The 20,078-nt window shown below is 42.3% G+C and overlaps 1 protein-coding gene across 4 annotated transcripts in view; it reads left to right on the top strand.

The window, feature by feature from the left end:
* The window catches only part of FRMD4B (FERM domain containing 4B), a 284,910-nt gene that overhangs the window by 216,794 nt on the left and 48,038 nt on the right, over positions 1 to 20,078 (top strand). For all 4 annotated transcript variants that reach the window (XM_064496320.1, XM_031470717.2, XM_064496319.1 and 1 more), the window contains 2 exons: positions 2,790 to 2,846; positions 3,818 to 3,840. In XM_064496320.1, the coding sequence (XP_064352390.1) occupies positions 2,790 to 2,846; positions 3,818 to 3,840 (80 nt within the window). The remainder of the gene's footprint in view (positions 1 to 2,789; positions 2,847 to 3,817; positions 3,841 to 20,078) is intronic.

The following is a 20,078-nucleotide window of genomic DNA, read 5'->3' on the forward strand; positions in this document are numbered from 1 at the left end:
ACCTGACATTGTTTCATGTTACCTCTGTGCATCTGGCCACATCATCTGACTCACTTCTCCACTTCTCTGTTTATCCTTGACAGTCATGGAAACCCACTGAAGGATCCTGTTGCCTCTGCCTTTGAGGTGATCCCTTTCTCGAGTGTTAGTTTGCCTGGTACCTATAAGGTTACCTCTGTTGCCATGGTTGTAAGTCAAAGAAATGTTCTATCCTTGAGCAGACCGCCGTTTCTAAAGGACTTTTACCCTTCAGGCATGAAATTCTGGAGTCCTGTACAAGTCTTAATTAAATTTTACCCTACGAAATCACTGAGAACCAGGCAAAATAGTATTTTTCTTGGTTGATCTATTGTTCGGTGAACTCCACACACCCAAGTCAAGTAACCTGAACAATCAGTGTTAAAACTTAAAATATGTTGCCTTGGGTTTCCAGAACAGTGGTTAACTGAAAGGTGAGGTGGGGGCCGAGATGTATCAAGGAATGTGGGGCTCTGCCAACGTGCATTTCACTCTCTTCCTGGAACGAGATTTTCAAAGGCCCTTCCCCTCCACCCCATCATCACCTTCTTCCATCAGAACTGTGTTGGGGCCACTTGTGTAGGTGAAGAAGTCCACAAGTGAGTTTCATATCTGCCTCGCCATTCCTCTGGAGCTGCCCGAGCTGGGTACCTTTTCAGGCTTTGGCTCCTCACTTCAGCATATTTAATATTTAATAACCCTTCTAAGGTAGAGAATTATCTGGCAGCTTCCTTAAGAGTATCTGTTCGAGGTCTTGTTATCTGCTGAACTTCCATTGACGAAATTGGAAAGTTGGTATCTAAAATATTGTTTGAATGGCTCAGCTAAGGTTCTGAGGAGGCAAAGGGGTCACGGGGTGTCAGGCAAGTTGGCAATCATTTTCAACATATTTTATTCATCTAGAGTTTCTCTTTAATATTTGAACTAACCCTCTTTTTCTCTTCTCCCCGATTTTAAGACAAATTTGACTGTAACTTTGAATTCAGGTCTCATTTCAAAACTCAAAGATGTTTTTGAGTTCCCTCTCTGAGCCCCCTCCCACTGTGTGAGTTTTGGGGTTTTCTGTTTTTGGGGTTTTTCTCTTTGCTTTGAAGGTAAGGAGTTTAACCTTGCTAAAATTTAATCTTGATCATCACCAACCTCACCTGTTGGATTAACTTCTTCATCATCTTTCACCAGATTAGGAAACTGCTGTCTCTTGCCTGAAAGACAGAGGGCAATTGATTTCTGCAATCAACCTGGCTTCTCTTTGATTTTGTAATCTGTTTCTAGAGATTATAGGCGAGCTTTGAATTCCAAGGCTCTCGGCCTGTCAGCTTTTGAAGCAAAAAACTTTGAAGCAGATCCACTGCCTCAGGTTTCAGAAGGGAGACTTAGGTATTAGAGGATGAAATTAATTTGTTTTCATTTTGTAATAGAAGGGAAACACAGATAATTATCACTGCTGATACTATAATGTCCCAGGTTTGGAGTTTATTTTATTTTATGGCTTCTAAAAGAATTATTGTTTTAAGGGTTTTGTTTGTTTATTTGTTTGAGAAGCCCAATCAAATCACTTGGAAACTAGAGAGACATCCACAAACCTTCCAGAAATTCTCGCTGAGCTAACTCCTTCTATAAGCCTAAGTGTGTGTTTACTTCAAAACTATTTAATTATTCACCACTGATGCACTTGGTATAACTTGAAAACTCTCCAGCCCAGATGCAACAGGTAGAAAGAAGAAAAAAACCAGTGCAGAGTCGTTTCCAGACCTATGAGTTCCATGTTCTTAAGCACCGTATGCTTTCAACTACTAATTATGCAAGATTTACCCAAGGCGGGGGTTAGATGGAATTGTTTTAACATGTTTTAATGCTTACAAACGAGCATCTCACCAAAAAAAAAATTCTTTTTAATAAAGACCCAGCTATACACTCAATGTTGTTATTTGTCACATAAGGCAGTAATAGTATTTACACATATCATCACATTTAACAAAATAAATGAAGGTGCACGTGAGTGTCCTTAAAGAGGCAGTACTCCCACACACTTATCTCTACTAGGCAACTGAAGAAGTTTTGTTATTAGTCACAACCTAAAACTCCTACTTTTCTTTGGGATGTTAAAGGATAAAAAATAAAATAACCGAAAAATGATAAGTTAAAGTTCATCAAACTTCAAAATAAAGCAACAGAATTTTGGTCTCTTAAGCATTTGCTGTAACTGATTCTTAAGGCTTTACATTTTCTCTGTAACAGTACAAATATTCATTCAATAATGTGTCATTGAGGCAAAAGCAGGTTTACATTTTTTATAATATTTGAATTGTGTGTGTACCAAAATCACTGTGCTATGACACAGAGAAAAAAATGTTCAAATAATAATTCAAAGGAAAACACTGAACAAACTAATCTAAGAAAATCAAAGCTTAAAAATGAACTTGTAGAGATAAAAATCATTCCCTTAGAAGCTGTCTGAATTTTCAATTTCAAAGTCATCAGTGCCCCTTCCAGAATACTGCTTTCGAAACAAATTCCCACAGCTAATTAAAGCACGCACGCGCACGCGCGCACGCACACACACACACACACACACACACACACACGCTGTGGCTTTCCCTTAACCCTGGCTGTGTCTCTCCACGCCCCCCTCCCTTTCCTCTGCAATGGTATGATCTGCATTTGCTCGTAAAGTGGAGGTGCCAAGCCGTGACAGCTTCCCCAACTCCACAGCCGTTTGCTACGACCTAGGGCAGCCTGTGTTCAGTGATGCTTTCTATTTCCACCGACAGGGGCAAATCGAAGTAGACAGCGAAACTGTCTTCAGGTTAGCAGCGCTTGTTCTGCAGGTAAGACTTGACCCGCTGCCTCTTACCCTCTCCCTTTGTTTGTTGGTTGTGATGAACTGCCTGCAACTCTTAAAACTTTTGCACGGGCCAGTGGCTGACGGCTTTTTTTTTTTTTTAATTGAAGTATAGTCGGTGTAGAATGCTATGTTAGTTTCCTACTCAGCCATAAACAAGAATAAAATAATGCCAGTTGCAGCGACATGGGTGGACCTGGAGATTGTCAGACTAAGTGAAGTAAGCCAGAAAGAAAATAAATATACCATATCATGGCTTTTTAAAGCTGCCTGGTCGTTTGTCAGTGTAAAATGTGAGCCACTCTTTTCTGTTTTAGTCTAGTTTGCATGAACGGGAGTGTGATATTGTATGTCTCAGAGGAAAATGAAATTGAGGCTTCTCCAACGGAGAAGAGTTCAGACTGTACTCCTGGCCAAAAGCTCCGGGATGCTTGCGTTTGGGAAGCGGCAGTTGTTACAACAGCTGTAATTTGCATTTAAGTTTAGTAACTTTTGTATAGTTTTCTTGAGGTTGAGTTAAAGAGCCCTTTAATTCTTAAAGGCACAAGTAGCTGAAAAACCAGTGTGTGCCATGCTGGTTTAAAAAAAAAATGGCATGTGCTGATTACCTGTGTCATGGTTTAAACAGTCTGTGTCCAGACTAAAAACTGTGCTGATCTGATGGACAAGACGTTATCATGGGATCTTCCAAACATAAAAGGAGAAATCTCCAAACATGCTTCCTCCCCCCACCCCAGATTTGTCTCTTCTGTTAAAAACAAGAAATAGTTCATGGGTACTAGCGATTTCTTAAATGCCACATTCTTCTCCATGATCTTAGGGAAAGTGTTCCGTGTGAAAAAAAATTTCAAAACAAAACGCAGGCATTTTAAGAGGAGGAAATGATCAAGAGTAAAATTCCTTTACCTTCATTAACTTTACTGCAAATTGATCATCTGTCTTTGTTCTTTATTTCAGGAAGCCAAAGGGGATTACACCAGGTAATAGTTCCTTTTCTGATATTACTGTGCAAAATAACCCTAGCTGAATCTCTTAATGCTATTTTAAATAACAATGGATGCAGAATCAAAAGAAACTAGATCCCAAAGCAAGAGACTGAGGTCTCTTTCCTCTTCAAATAGAGACCTATTCTTTTTGTGAATGAATCCAGGAATGAAGCTTTCTTAGGATTTTCCAAGCCAGAGTGACAGCAAATCGTACTGAGAAGCCCCCCAAAGTTCTATTTTCTGTCATCTGTTAGCAAGATGAAGAAATCTATAAAAAGCTTTAGTAGCCTGTGCTGATTTTTTTTACACTTATAATAATCCTGTGTTTGCAGAGTTATACCACAATCACAAAAAGATTAAATCCATCAGCTGCTTCGTTAAGGGATTAATAGGGGCTTTCTTTTTGCAGCTGCCCTGAAGGGGCCTCACCCTTCATACACTTGACCTAGCAGTTGTATTGTTGCCACCTAGACATCTAACTGCCTAACTGGCCAAATCATCAGAGAATGTTTATATTTGAATTCACCCTCTATCTGCTCCATTCTGTTCTTTTCATGCAATAGTTGCAGTTGGAATAGTAGAAAGGGTTAAGGGTGGAGGCAAGACCTCCAATTAGAAACAGCTCACGGGCCAAGGACCCATTGAAAGCCTCGCCTCCTCTGTGTTAATGTTCCACTCCGGGTAAACTTTACCTGTAGATTATTTACAGATCAGCTAGTACACATCGCTCCTCACCGCCCCCCCACCGTGCAGTCTTTGCATAATGTGCTCCTTAATGGACTGATAACCAAACAATACTTTACTAGCTTGAAAACTTTCAGTCACCGAGTCATGCACGCTTTGCTTCAGAAACTCTAGCCACTTTCCACGCCTGCGCACAGTTTGGTAGAATGACGGAGGCGTCCACTTAACACATCATGATCCACCCACCACATTCTCCTGTTAGCTCTGTATGGTGCTATATTATTTTTTTTAATTTCTTAGGTTAGGAAGTAGGCTTTGAAGGAGTCAGAAAAACCAGTGAACACCAAACTTTTTAATTAAAAAGGAACTATCAGGGCATAAAAAAGAGGATAAATGAGTCTAGCTCATTAACATCAAGAACGGCTGTGTTCTCCACTGTTGTCTTTCCTGGAGGAGCCGTATTTCCTCAGAAGATCAGATATGTGAGGAATGCGGTCCTCGCGCAGGGGGTGAGTCTGAAGTTGATTTATGAGGAAGGACTTCAGGACCGAAGCTCACACTCTGCCGTCTGTGGACTGCTAACCCTTCCTCCCCCACCTCCTCCCCTACTTCCTCCTGGTCAAGCATGTGATGGACAGACACTCTTGGAGCATCATTTCCTCATCAGGAAAATGGCACCTACTGCCTAGGTCTGTTGTCAGAGTAATTGTGTAGAAACATTGCTCAGAGTAGTGTCTGGTGTGTAGCAAGCTCTCTATGCATGTTGGCTGTTATTATTCACTGTTACAGTGTCATTAGTACCCTTATCCTTGTCATCATCCTGTCCCGTCTCTTGGCAACCTCCAAAGAGACTTTTGGGACTTGGGTGAGTCTGAAGAAGCTGTAATAACATGTCAGGGGAAAGAAGACGCAAGAAAAGTTAATTCTATAAACTTTCCTCAGGGAGGAACGCTTGCCTGTGGCAGAAGAAGGCTTAAAAGGGACAGTCCTTGGGTAATCCAGACCTGTTAGCCCTAAGCTTTCAAGGTTGATGAGTTAGTCTGGCCAAGCCCCAACCAGTCCTTAACTTCAGTTTGCTCCTGGCGGTTTCCTCAGTGATTATTAGAAAAATGAAATGGAGGACCCCATTTTGAAACTGTCTAAACCACGCTGAGCAGTAGAAAGAACTTGTGACTGGGAATCAAGATACTAGCAGTGTGACGATGAATGAGCCATCTGTCTTTTCTCAGCCTCGCTTTCCTCATCTGTAAATTGGGACTAATGAAAATGTGACTTGGCAGGGTAGTTTTGAGGCTATGAGTGATGTTCAAGGACTTTGTAGATGACAGTTTGTTTTATGAGCCTTAGTTATTGCTGATGAGGGCGAAAGAAAGAACAGGAAATGCGAACTTTTGTCATTGGATACGAAGCAGAATTTTGGTTCATTGCCACCGCTCGTTCCCTCTCTGATCTACCTCCTCCCCTGGATGGAAAGGATATATTTTTTTCTCCAAAGTTTTGTTATGAAACTAATTTAAGAAAATCAAGCAAAATACCACGTGGCAATGTTGCCTAGTGTTTGGGGCAAAGACGCTCACTCAGACAGCCTCGCTCAAACCCCAGGCCTGCAGCTTATTACCTGTGTGACCTTGAACATGTTATTTAAACTCACCAAGCCTCAGTTTCCTCATCTGTAAAATGGGATGTATATTACTAGTATACACCCCCATAGAACTGTTACGGGGACTAAATGAATTAATGTTTACAAAGTGCCTAGAACAGTTCCTGTAGTTGCCACTTTCATATTCCATGAAATTGATGGACATGATCTGCCTCTCCCCTTTTGTCTTAAAAATGAATTGTTTCCCTTGGCCGATATAAACAATGCTGTGATGACCATCTTTGTGTAGCTGGGGCTGGGGTTATCTGTGATTATTTTCTTAAGTGATATGTCTCAGCTGGAGAACAAGCAAAGGGAGATTCCTCAAAGGAGGTAAAGTCCAAAGTGCTGGAATGGAATTTATGCATTCTTGATACCACTAAATGAAAATTATACAAAGTTTACAGCTTCATCCAATAACATTTACTGAAGGCCTAAAATGGGTCAGTGCCAGTCTAGGCACCAGGGCTTGCCTTTCCAGAGAATCTGGCTTTCTGTCAAGGGCTCCCACGGTGGCAGTTCTGAATTCCACTTTTCTGTTGGTCTGCATGGTGGTTGCTGCTCTTGGCTTTTAGAACTTCACTGAGTTTACTCCCTGAGGTTTAAACGTGGACCAAAAAAAGATTCCCAGATGCTACCCTCCTAGACTAGGGCAATGTGGCTTTTTTAATTAAAACAGTGATTGAAACACCTAATTCTTAAAGCTGCTCTGGTCCTCCCACTCCTTGTGAATGTCTCCTTCTTTCTCAAATTTCAAATTTCCAAAGCTGAACCCAGCAGCATCCCAGCCCCCTGACTAACTCCTCCTCCTCTGTCTCCCCTTGAATAACCACAGTCTCTCTTAAATCATCTCGCAGGATTTTCCCTCTTCCCTCCCATCCCTTTTCTCCATCTGTCAGACAGCTCCCTTCTTTCCTTCTCGTTATCAGAACCCTGACTTTCTCAGCCCTTATGCTTCTCTGCTCAGCCTCTAAAATACGTCTGTATGTATTGTTTGTTTGACTGCTTTCTACAGCATTACTTTGGTCTGTGCCTGATTTCATTTAATTCCCACCACAGTGGTTATCATCGCCACTTAGCAAATTAATAGATGGAAAATTTAGGCCCAAAGAGATGGTATCACATAGCCGGTGAGTCCTCAGATCTGTTCTGATTCCATCATTCACCACCACCTGCACGTAACCCCTTGTTATCTTCCTAGGACATAAATGTGGTCATTGGTGTTGACTTCCACACATCTCTTACAATTTCTCATCTTCCAAGACCCTAAGCTGGCATTCAAGGCCCCACTTAATCTGTTTCATACATTTTAACCTCCCATACTCTACTGTTCATACTCCTTAATATCTGTTCCTGCTTCTCTTCTCTTTTCTCCACATACCCTGTACTACTTTGCCTTCATGGCTTTGCTCAAACTCTTCTTCCTAGAATGCCTTTAAAAACAGCTATCCTCCCCTTCTTATTGTGCTTCCTGCCTCGTTTCCTTAAGAGTATTTTAAGTTAACCTTATCATAACCAGTAGGAAACCTTGCTCTCTGAAAGTTAATTAAAATAGTGGCGTGGGGAGTTCCATTTTCTTTAAATAGTTGACAGTCTGAATGTCCAAGTCAGCCCTTAAGCTGCAAAGATAACAAACCACTCGGGTAACACAACGCAGACAAACAGAGAATTCCTGAAAGCTGACACGGCAAGGGGGGTGCAAGGTTCTTATCACTGAGCCAGTCACAAATGAGTTTGTAAAAGCAAAGCATTTTCTTTTCTTTTCTTTCTTGTTTTTGTTTTTTTGAAGATCCTGAAAGGTGGAAGTTACCAAGAACTATGTGACTAGGGCACTTTGGCTTCTAAGGAAAAGTGAGTGACTAAAATTTACAATTCAGGGCTGGGTCAGAATGAGAGTAGATTATCACCCAGCTTCAAATGGGAGGGAATACTTCACAATTTACAGCTGCGCTACAAAAGGCAGCTGTTTCCCATGGGAAAGGAACTTCTCTGGATGCCTTGAGAGCAGTTAATGAAGGGAGGGGGAAAAAAAACCCAAAGGCTTTAAAGAACCTCTTCCACGACTTCTTACACCTCTAGAGCACTTAAAGCTCTACAAGATCATCCCCTTAAATCAGTTACAATAATAAAAATAGCAGCTCCCCTGGGCTAGGTGCTGGGCTGAGACTGTCCTCACTCACATCAAGAGGGAGGCCATAGTGAAGATAAAAGCTTTGGAATTAAACTGCTTGGGTTCAAATCCAGGCCCAGGCACTTCCTGTATAACTGAGGGTAACTAATCTCTCTGGAGCTCAGCTTCTTTTTCTCTTATTACGTGGTGTTGTTATGCTTAATATGTTTACCCTTTCCTCCGATCCTGTGACAGTAGGCACTATGAATATCCCCATTTTACAGAGAGAGAAACTGAGCTTTGGAGAGAGTAAGCCGTTTACTGTCGCGGTCACATGGCTTGGACGGTGGCAGACTTAGGACCCAATGCCTAGTGCTCTTGACCGCTGTCAGGAGTCCCCTTTTTTCATATTCTGACACAAGCTTGTAAGAATCATCATCTTCCTTGCTGGCAGAACAAAGAAGGCTGACTCGACAGGAGTTTAATGTTTCTGTCTAATTTCAGGCTGGGGCCTTTAATGAATCAGCAAAACGCTTTTGTGAAAAGCCTGATGAGAAGGGACTTTTCTCGCTCCTGGTGTGATGACTCTATTTTAAGGCTGGGCTTAAAGATACAGACAGGTGGTTTTGTGAATCAGTTCAGTGCGTTCATAGTTCATTTATTTTTAATGATTTGTCAATACTTCTAAGTGCCAGGCTGTTTTACATGCTTTACAAACATGAACTCATTCATGTCTTCTCCACGCATGAGGTTGGTGGAATATCATTCCCATGTTCTGAGTGTGCGATTAAGAAGCTTTGCGTAGATTTTATTTCTGTTGCCATGTTCTGGTTTAACATTTCCCCATGGCTTGGTCAGATGTTAAGCGTTGTTATGTTGAATAAACAAACAAGATCACAACTAATAGGGAACCATGGAGAAATAAGTGTAAGAAGTATGTGGTTAAAAGTTAAACAAGGTTCAAGTTTTTTTTTCAATTTATTTCCGAACTGCCCACGTGCATGGAGAATCTCCCAGAAGAAGACACATAGCAGTGTTTCCCACACTTACTTTTCCCTGATGGGGGAGCCTCTTGCCAGACCGGTGTTCTATGGACTTGACTTTGTGAAGCGTGGGTTTATTTATTTGCTGAAAGCTCAGTATTAAAATGCCTTTCAAAGATAAGCAGTTCTGGCAAGCGTTTTCTTTGTACTCCCTGCCAGATTCTTGCTCCCTGTGATTTTCATTCCAGTAAATCTTAGAAAGGGTAAACATTCATCAAGTTCTGAACTTGCTTTTTCTGAAGAGCCCTGAATTTGGAAAGTATCATCCATCCCGTACAGTGGACGCCTTTTCATCTGCTCTATGCACAGAATGTCAGGTCTGCCTGATGTTATGTTATGCATATGAACCTTCATTTCAACAGCTTAGTTCATAACTAAGGGATGATGCATTCATCACAGTTCAGGTGGACAAGACCGGACCTACAGTCCCTGGGTCTCCTCGACAATCTCAGATTTACCATTTTGACTTACCCTTGTGTAAGGGGTCCTCCATGGTTCCTTGCTGTCCTTGGGAGAAGGCAGTGAGGACAGCAGGCAGTGGACTCTACCATGTTAAGTGGTGTTATCGGTGGAGTGGCTCTGAGTCTAATATTAGTCACTTGAGGAGATAGCTTACGAGTGAGAAGGCAGGAAATGAGCCCTCGGTCAGCTGTGCCCTTGGCATATCTTGCCTTTTTCTCATTTCTCAACCTTACTCATTCTTGAAGATTTAATGCCTAGCACCTACAGCGTGCAGGGAGCCGGACCAGGCCAGGGACGGAGGCAGACTGCGTGTCCGGTCTTCCTTTTATTACTGAGCTGCGGCCATCCTCCATCCTTTGTAGGAGACACTGGGGAAAGGCACAAACTCTGGATTCGAACAGGCAGGCAGGAGGTTGAGCGAGTCAGGCCCTCCTCATCTGCTAATGCTGTGACCTTAAGCCAGTTTCAAGCCATCGGAATCTCAGGTCCCCTTTCTTTAAGAGGTTTGTTGTGAGAATGGAATGAGACGGAGCACCTTGCAGGGGGCCTCGTACAGAGTGGAGACTTAACACTTGGGAGTTTGCTTCCTCTGGGCCCCGCCTAGGATGGTGAGATGCGTTTTGTTGTTGTTGTTGTTGTTGTTTTTTTACCACTTAGCCACTTTGAAGTGTACAGTTCAGTGGTATTAAGCACATTCGCATTGTTATGCAACCATCACCACATCAATCTCCAAGATTTTTCATCTTGCAAAACTGAAACTCTGTGTGCATTAAACAGTAACACCTCCCCTTTCCGCCCCCCTGCCTCTAAATCAGCCATCAGTCTCCTTTTTGTCTCTATGAATTTTGCCTATTCTGGGTGTCTTATATAAGTGAAACCATACAATATTTGTCTTTTTGTGACTGGCTTCTCTCACTTAGCATAAAGTCCTCAAGGTTCATCCACACTGCCGTGTGTCAGAATTTCCTGTAGTTTAAGGCTAATATTCCATAATCTGTAAATACCACTTTTATTAATCCACTCATCCATGGGTGGGCATTTGGAGTACTTCCACTTTTTGGCTCTTATGAATAATGCTGATATGGAGACAAACAGGAAAATATCTCTCTGAGACCCCGATTTCAATTCTTTTTGAAAGAGAGATGCATTTTTAAGAAAAATCCTTGGCTTTCAGATACTTAGTTATTTATTCATACTTAATTATTCTACCATTCATTAGGGTGGGGTTGGGGTGAAGGCATCGGAACGTAGGATGGTTATCGGATCCTTGATCTAAATCATCAGGTTTTACTTTCAAAATTAGTGCTTAAGGAGCCCAGTACTTACATTAAAAATATTGTTGTAGGTGAATATTTATTGACACGGAAAAAATGATTGCAATATAGGAAGTAGAAAAAAAGCATATGCATTATCCATTTTTACTTAAAAAAATCATGTACACCAATATATTCAAACACATGATCCATGTATAAAAACTGCTCCTTAAGTTATAACATAGTGCAGTGGCCTCTAAATATTTTTGTTCATACAGCCCCATTCGTTCTCAATATATGAATACTTTATATTTATTTATTTCTACAGTTATATACATGTAGAATTCTATTAACATCATGTACATTATAAAATATTCACAAGAGTAATGCATCAACGGAATGAGATAGAGTACATGTTCAAAGAACGGATAAAAATGCGTATCATTGGAAGTTCTATTTTCTTTCTGCACACCTACAGACCTCCACTCCTGCAGAGCGGATTCCACAGTTAGGCAAAGCTGAGTTTAATTCCAGATCCCACTTCTCACTGGTGAACACTCTCAGCTACGTCACTGAGCATATCTAAACCTCAGTTTCCTAATCTGTAAATAGGAATGATTACATTTCTTTTAAAAAAATTTTTATTGAGGTGTGATTGATAGGTAACATTATACTGGTTTCAAATGTACAACATAATGATTCAATATTTGTATATATTCAAAATGAGTGCCACAGCAAGTCTAGTTAAATTCCATCTCCATACATAGATACAATTTTTTTTCTTGGATAAGGACATTTCAAGTACACTCTCTTAGCAACTTTCAGATATGCAACACAGTATTATAGGGCATTGCCCACTGCTTGGCTTATGGTAGGGGCAGAAAAATTAAGCTGGTACTATTGTTGTCATGACTAACAGTTGTCTTAAGATGATGGGGATTGGAAAGTTTGCAGTTATTCTTCTTTGCATGTCAGTATATTTTCACTTACTGATAATTTGTCAGAATTTTTTAAATTGCTATTTTGTATTTTAAAAGAAGTGCTTAGCACAGTGACTTAGAGATCTCCTGCACTGCATCCTCTTTCAAAGTGAATGTGGGGAAAAAAAAAAGTGAATGTAAGATTCATGGAACACTACCCACCTTGCCTAATGGAAACTTCCCAAACCAAGGCTTAAAGCCATTCCTTTCCACCACCCCAGAGCCGCAAGCTCGTGATTCCCCCAGCATGTGGGAGGCCCCGTCCAGAACCTCCTGGCCCCCAGGGGCCTGTGTGCCTTTGTGAACAAGCTCATTCAGTTCTGGGCACAGGCGCCTGAGGCTGGGCAGGCAGAAAGGAAGCAATTAAGACAGTGGAAACCTACAAGGGAAAAAGCTGTTGGCTGGGTAGACGTCACGGGTGTGTGACCTGTGCAGTTGCACAGGGCCCCCCTGCTCAGAAGGGCCCCGTGCTTGGTTTGATGCTCTTCTGTCACCATCTTGAAGTTCACAATGATTTTTTTTTAACAAAGGGGCTCCATGCTTTGATTTTTCGCTGGGCCTTGCAAATTGTGTAGCATGGTCCTGACTATTGGAAACTGTAAGACATTGAGAAGGTCTGGATGTTGAATGGGTTGTGAAAGAAAGGGTCCTCTCATAGGCTTCTAAGCAGGTACTCCATTGAGAAAGATGGAACCACACAGAATTCTGCAAACCAGCTTTCTTGAGTATGTCTGGGAACTTCTTAGCCCTTTCTGGCTCCACTATGCATAATCTCCCAGGTCTGAGGCATGGGGAGTAACAAAACCTTGACCTCACAGAGCTGTTGTGAAAATCAAGAGAGAAATTGCAGGTGAAGGGGATAGAACAGTGCCTGGCACCTGGAACACTCTTTTCTACAAGCCTCCTGAATACACAGTTAATACCCTTGTGTCAACTCTATGAGCTAGGGAATCTATTTTTCTCATTCTATACATGAGCATACTAAGGCCCAGAGAAGTTGAGTAACTTGCCCAAATCACACAGCTGGTTAAAATGTGGAGCTGGGATTCGAACCCAAGTCATCTGATGGCAGAGGTCATGCTCTTCTCACTCCACCCTCATGCACCCTGCTTTCCTCAGTGTCTGCTAGGTGTCCGGTACCCTTGCATACTTTATATCACTTTACCCTTGAATTGTCGCTCTTGAGATCCTTGTTCTGCTGGGCCTTGGAGACTGAGGCCCGGCAGTCACAGTCATGAATCTGTTCCACATGTGGCGGAACTTGGGTTTGAACCCTCCTCCTCTGAATTTCTAGTCTGCCTTTCCACTTAATCATTCTTCAAAAGAGACTCCAGAAGATGTTTAACGGCATGACCTATGCTGGGCTGATAATGCAAATACAGTTAGACTTTGGGGAACTCCTGGACCCACATGCCAGACAGTTCTTCATAGCTTGTCTCTGGCAGCACTGTCATAGTGGCATAGCTCAGACCTTGAAGTCTCACTGGGTTCCAAGCCCAGCTCAACCCTACAGAGCTGTGCGCGTTTCCACAAGTCTCATCGCCTCTTTCAGTCTCAGTTTTTCCATCTGTAAAATGGGGGTGGTGATCCCATCTGTGGAAAAGGGTGGTTGTGTGGTTTATGTTTGGTCACCCATGTCACGTGTTTAGTTCATTGCCTAAGTATTCTAAATATTCCAAACTGCTCGGCTATTTTGCTCTTTAACTTTTAAAGATCTTGCCAGTGTTTGAATAGAAGAAAGTATGTTTGTTTATTTTGATAGTTTTTAGCTGTTCACAGAGCTGCTCTTCAGCTTGTTATCTTGTTTGGCCTTTAAGATGATCCTGTGAGGAAAGGGGTTTCATCTCCGCTTTATAGAAAAGTAAAGCCTTGATCCAGGAATTAAGGGCAGAATCAGGCTAGGAATCAAGGCCTTTGCATTTCACAGCTAGAGTGTTTTGCATTTCAAAATACTTTGCATTTTACAGCTTAGATACTTGGTATTTGTAAACAAACACAAAACCCCCCAAGTTCCATCTTAATATATCTTTGAACAGCTACTGATCACCCCTGTGCAGGAAGTGACTCTTGCCACCTTTAGATTCTCGGCTTCCCTCTCCTGGAGTAAACGAGACTGTCCCACCCATCACTGCTTCTTGGTACCAAAACAAAACTCAGTTTGGCTTTTCACATAGTGGCTGGTTGAGACATCTGCATGTTTTATTCAGTATAAATAGGAAATAGCATGACATGAATGCCAGCTCCTCCAACGCACACCATCCAGCGTCTACCAAGCGAAGAAATGGTATTTTGGAGGAGGGGACGTGACATCCACATTCCCTTGCTGCTACACATTTCAGTTCCTTTGGGTTTGAGTCAAGAAACACTGAGTGACAACCTAACATATATGCCCAGTCTTATCATCTGTGTTCAGATGGCTCCCGTGGTTAATCTAGTTTTTGTGCCATCAGGAAGGGCACCTTAAGTTACACGTGTGTAGAGCTTTGGGGCTTCAAGTTGACCATCGGTGATTTTCACTTGTCTCCTGGGAAGTTTTTCTGGAAGAGAACAGATTTCTTTGACTTTATGTTCTTTGGCAGGAAAACACTCTCCGTCTTGATTGATTTCCATTTTCTAACTCTAGATTTGTATGAGAGATAATTTTTTTTAATTACAGTACAATATTCATAAGATTCATGATTATAACCATTTTTAAGGGTACAGTTCAGTAGTATTAAATATATTCTCATTGTTGGAGGCTGGGCTGGGGGGCCCAGCTAATCATGGCCCTTGCACTCTTCAAGGAAAAAAATACATATATATATATGTATAAATTCACATTATTGTGCAGTCCATCTCCAGACCTGCTCGTCTTACAGAACTGAAACTCTAGGCCCATTAAAGGACTCCCCGTTCTCCCTTCCCCCCAGCTCCTGGTAGCCACCGTTCTGCTCTCTGTCTCTTTGAATTTGTAAAATGTTTTTCTTTTAAATATTCACAGATTTTCATGTCAACCTCATTCTCAGCGTAAATCGTTCTTCTGGATTGTATTTCTTCTCAAAGAATTGAAGTCTCAAAGTAGACACGATCCGAATCCTCAGCTAGCTGGCTAAGGTTTAGACAAATCTCTCAACACATTTTCATTATTATTAGAAATTCTTCAGACCTGAAAAAAAAAAAAAGTGGGGGGCAGTGTAACAGTTGATCCCTATCAAGCATGCAGATGGACAGAGTAATTTGTCCTTTGTTACAAGTCAGGCCACAGACAAAAATTGAATGGCAGAGGAATTCTGGCTGAGAGGAGGCTGTATTTCCCAGAACACAGGCAGGTTTCTTGAGTTTTGGGTAGACTGCTGAGATGAGGCGGGTCTGACACAAATTCCATGGGTTAGTCATGATGTTGGAAGAGCAAGTTTCAAGGCTGAACTTCCACCAGTTACTGTGGATTCTGTTGAACCATCCGAAAGCTTGGGACTTGGCAAGTTGCTTCCAAAGTTCTCGTCCACGTGGCTTATGACCAACCCTTAGCGTTGCCGGGTTTAGCAAATCAAATACACAACGAGTAACTCTTAGTATAAGTGTGTTCCAAATATTTAACCTGGCAACTCTAAACCTAGCTCACCTAGCGAGGAGTCCTCCCAGTGGTAATAATTCACCCCCCAAGCCTGATCTGAGAGTGGTAGGAATCAAGTGTTTGGTATAATCGTTGGTTTCCTGGGCTGCGATCAGAAAGGAAAGAACACATTTGTTGAACATAGGCAGGTACCTTCATAGCAGCACCGCTTCACAGCATCTTCCCACAAACCTTATGGAACAGGCCACTCTCCCTGTCTTTATAATGAGGAAACTGAGGCTCACAAAGGTTAGTTTATCTAAGATTGCAAATGTCCTACAAGCATGGGGTCCTGGGACTAAATCTAAGTCCTAACCTTATTACTGCACCTCACAGGTCTAGGGCCAGCCTGTGGGCTGGTCTGCTGATTTTGTATCTAAGTTAGTGGCAGCTTTGCAGCAGCCTGTGTCCCAGTCCCGGCTGCCTGTGTACCAGCCCGGGTGGGACAGCAGGCAGCTAGGTGACCTCTCTAAACCTCCGTTTGCTTATCTGTGAATTAGAAATAGTGCCTACATCTAGATTCTCTATGAAGATGAAATGAGCTCCTTTTATTTGCGTTTTGTATGAGGGAAGTGCTGAGCACTTGTCTGCCACATGGCTCGTGCCCAGGACGGTCTCCTTCAAAGCTTCCTTTTTTGTTGTTGTTTTTTTGTTTTTTAATTGTCTTCTGAAGGAGCTGAAAGGTCTGAGGGAGCTGGGAACCAGAGACAGCCTAGAAACGCATACCTGAAGCCCAGTGAAGGAGGGTCATTTTGTCAGGAGGAAGGGCAGGTGTATTCCGCCCCTGGAAGCAGTGGCAGCGGGGCGGGGTGGGGGGGCATCCCTAGCTTCAGGGAGAGGGAGGCTAGGAGAATGGCTTATATAATCCTTCCAGTTCTCACTTTCCACGCTTTAAATGGCTACAACCTGATTGGGCTTGAGGTGTGATCAAGAAATGCTTAAATGGGGTGGGGAGGAAATTCCAAGAATGGAAAGAGCCTGTGACTTGGGAGGGGAGGGGCTGAGGTCTGGCCCAGCCAGCCTGGCTCTTCCGGCCCTTCCCCGCCCTCTCTTCCCACTTCCCTTCTCCGCTTCCTCCTCTTCCCCTTCTGCTGCTGGGCTCAGACCTGGAGACCTGGGAACCAGCTAGCTGGTCTCTGGCCTTCTAGAGCCAGTGCCACCTCACTTCAGGGCCCTTGGTAAGTCTTTCCTGTCGGTGGGCCTTGTTTCCTCCATCTGTGGACTCAGGGTGGGACCAGAGGAACTCAGCTCCCTTAATGGGCTGGTAGGGGTTCGGTCTGGAGGGGTGGAAAGTGAGGAGGGCATTTCATTTTAGTTGTTATGTTGTTGTTGTTGTAGTTTTTTGTTTGTTTTTAATGGGGGTTCTGGGGATTGAACCCAAGACCTTGTGCATGCTAAGCATGCACTCTAGCACCGAGCTATATACCATACCACCCCCCTCCCGCCATTTTATCTGTTATGAAGTCCCCTCAATCTGTGAGCAGTTTTACTAAATTGTTTGCAACAATCAGTAGGGGTGTTAGAATTGGGTGGATTGGAGCTCTAGCCTCCTGCCTTGGCGTATGACTATGAGCAAAAGTGACAACTTGTTTCTAACTTTCCCCGGCTCTTCCCAAGCCCTCTATCCTGCAGCAGAGATAGCTCGTCAGGGGGTTGAGATTTTACTATGACTGTTTTAGGATTTTAAAAGGAACCCCTTGTGTGGTTTAAGGAGCCTTTGTTGGGTGTTGGGCTTCTCAGCTGGGTTTGGGTGCCATGTTTTAAAATTCTGCTGAAAATGACTGGGGTCTGATATTGTAGCTCTTAAAAAAATTCTTTTTAAACTAAGTTTGGTGTCTTTGCTATTAGGGGATATCTATAGACCATTGTTGGGTGTGGTTTAAGAAACACTGAGTATAACACATTTAGTCTTGTTATCTGTGTTCAGATCTTCTACATGGTTTAGTCCAGCTTTTGGCTAATCCAGATAATCTAGTTTTAAGAAGCAGCCTATCCTCACCCAGGAAACTAACTTTAGTAGAATCAATGAGTGGCCACCATAATTATAAATTCTGAAGTCTCAGGCTGAGCTGACAAAAGCCTCCCTCCTCCGCACCTCCTCCTCCCCCATTTTCTGTCCCCTCCTTTCGGAATCCTGGAGAAGTCAGGTAGAGTGGTGAAAGCACAGGCTCCAAGTCACACCTGCTACTTTCTTGCTGTGTGAGTTGAAATTAGATCTCTCTTGAATCTCAGTTTTCACATCTGTGAAATGGGGATGCTGGTGATACTAACATAACACACCTGTAGAGAGACGTTTTAGCCCAGTCTCTCAGACCTGGTAATGCCCAGTGAGTATGAGCTGTCGTTCAACGCATTTCTTTTTAGGGACTGAATGAAGATGTTCACTCTGTATAACTCCTGGAGTCTCCTACAGCTAACCTTCTAGGTTATTCTCCTTGACCTTCTTTCCTTTTTAAAGTTGTAGATTGCTGTCTCTTGCTTGAAAACCTCCCTGTTTTGTGATGTGTTTATTTTCTTATTCTGTTGCTGTGGTTCTCAAGTCATTCATTAAACAGATTACTGGGTCCGTCCTTCAATTCCTCTAATTCTGTAGGTGTCTGTGGTGGAGCCAGAGAAATTGCATTTCTAACAAGTTCTCAGATAATGTTGATGCTGGGGATTGTAATAACTACTGGGGTTTCCCATGCTTAATATCCCTTTACTAGGAATTAGTGGAGAGAAAGTTACTGTTAGAACTCCCTAGTTAATTATGTCAAGAAGGTGATAAACTAGATTCATCACTGAAGGCCAAGTTCTCACATCCCTGAAAGAAACATGACTTCTTTTTTTAATTCAAAAAGGGTGATTTGAAGGCAATCTGGCCAGCAGAAAAAACACTTTAAGTAAACTGATAATATACCTTAAACTGCTAACCACCGAGTTGTTGATCAACGCTGGTAGATTAGTCAAGGAAATTAGTGTTTATGCTTAGTAACTAGGCTCCTTCTAATATTGGCGTGTGTAAGCAAGCCGTCACCATTAAAACACTGCATCCAACTCGAGTGCTTTGGCACCAGTTACACCATTTAGCAGACATTAAATAAACTTTTTTCTGGCTGTTATGAGCATTGCCACATCCCATCCCTTCAGTATAGTGCAGACCTTTGACGGCTCCCACAGCTCTCCAGCAAGCATAGATAAGCACGTGGCTTATCACCAGCCTCTGTATGGGCGACTCCAGAAGACTGGCAAACGTTTCTAATTTACATCAATTCCTAATGACAGTAAATCTTTAGTTTGCACGGAGCATGGATATTAAGTTGAGCTCCCTGCTGTGACAACTTGCCCGAGTTGTTGGAGGCCCCCTGTCACATTTCTGTGTTTAATTTCTGATGATCTTTAGGTCACATTATAGACTATCTTGAGTGTTCAGACTGACGTTCACTATAGCTTTTTTACATTTGCAGATGCACTTTTTCTTTTTTCTGTTTCTTAGTTTTTTCATTATTATTTTGCATATGCATTTTTTAAATTGAAGTCATCAGTTACAATGTGTCAATTTTTACTGTACAGCACAATGTCCCAGTCATGCATATACATACATACATTCTTTTTCATATTCTTTTTCATTAAAGATCATTACAAGATATTGAATATAGTCCCCTGTGCTATACATAAGAAATTTGTTGTGTTTTTTTTAATCTATATTTATATATAGTGGCTAACATTTGCAAATCTCAAACTCTTAAATTCATCCCTTCCCACCCACTTTCCCTTGGTAGTCATAAGATTGTTTACTATGTCTGTGAGTCTGTTTTGGTTTTGTGGATCAGTTCATTAGTGTCCTCTTTTTTTCTTTTTGTTAGACTCCACATGCATATGCATTTTTATGGAGCATTCATTCTGGGATATGTTTGTGTGGATGCAAAAAGACTCTAGTCCCAAGTTACTGTTTAAAGAGCTTATTTTATGTCTTGATGACGTTTCTACAGACGTTTAGAAGTGTCAAAGTTTGTTTAGAAGTTTCTAACCCTTGGGTCGTTATGTTTAACATGTGCTTTTTAGGCACCTTAGCTTTAAGTTTCAGGTAAGGAAGAGTTTTAGCATCAAAAATAAAAGGGAAGTTTAGGGCCTGGGCTTTTTTTGTTTTTTTTTTTTTTAACTGTCCTAGAAACCTAGGGATGCTCCCGCACCAAGCACTGGCAGCTCCCATCTTCAAGGGAACTCAGTGATCCATTTGCTCCAGGAAGTGCCAGCACCAGGGTTTGCTCATTGCCCGCACTCCCTTGCCCTGCGGCCTCAGAATGGCAGGTGGCTGATTGTCCCTGTGGGCAAGTTCCCAGTTAGGCACAAACAGGTGCACACATCTGCTGGGGGTGGCTGTTTCCACACAACTGCTTCAGTGCACACAAAGGGTGGCCTCAGTTTTGCCAGCCCTGTGGCTCGCTCAAAAATGAGTGAGGTTGGCACATTCCTGCAGGGCTTTTGAG

The sequence above is a fragment of the Camelus dromedarius genome, chromosome 17 (assembly GCF_036321535.1).
Source record: "Camelus dromedarius isolate mCamDro1 chromosome 17, mCamDro1.pat, whole genome shotgun sequence".
NCBI lineage: Eukaryota > Metazoa > Chordata > Mammalia > Artiodactyla > Camelidae > Camelus > Camelus dromedarius.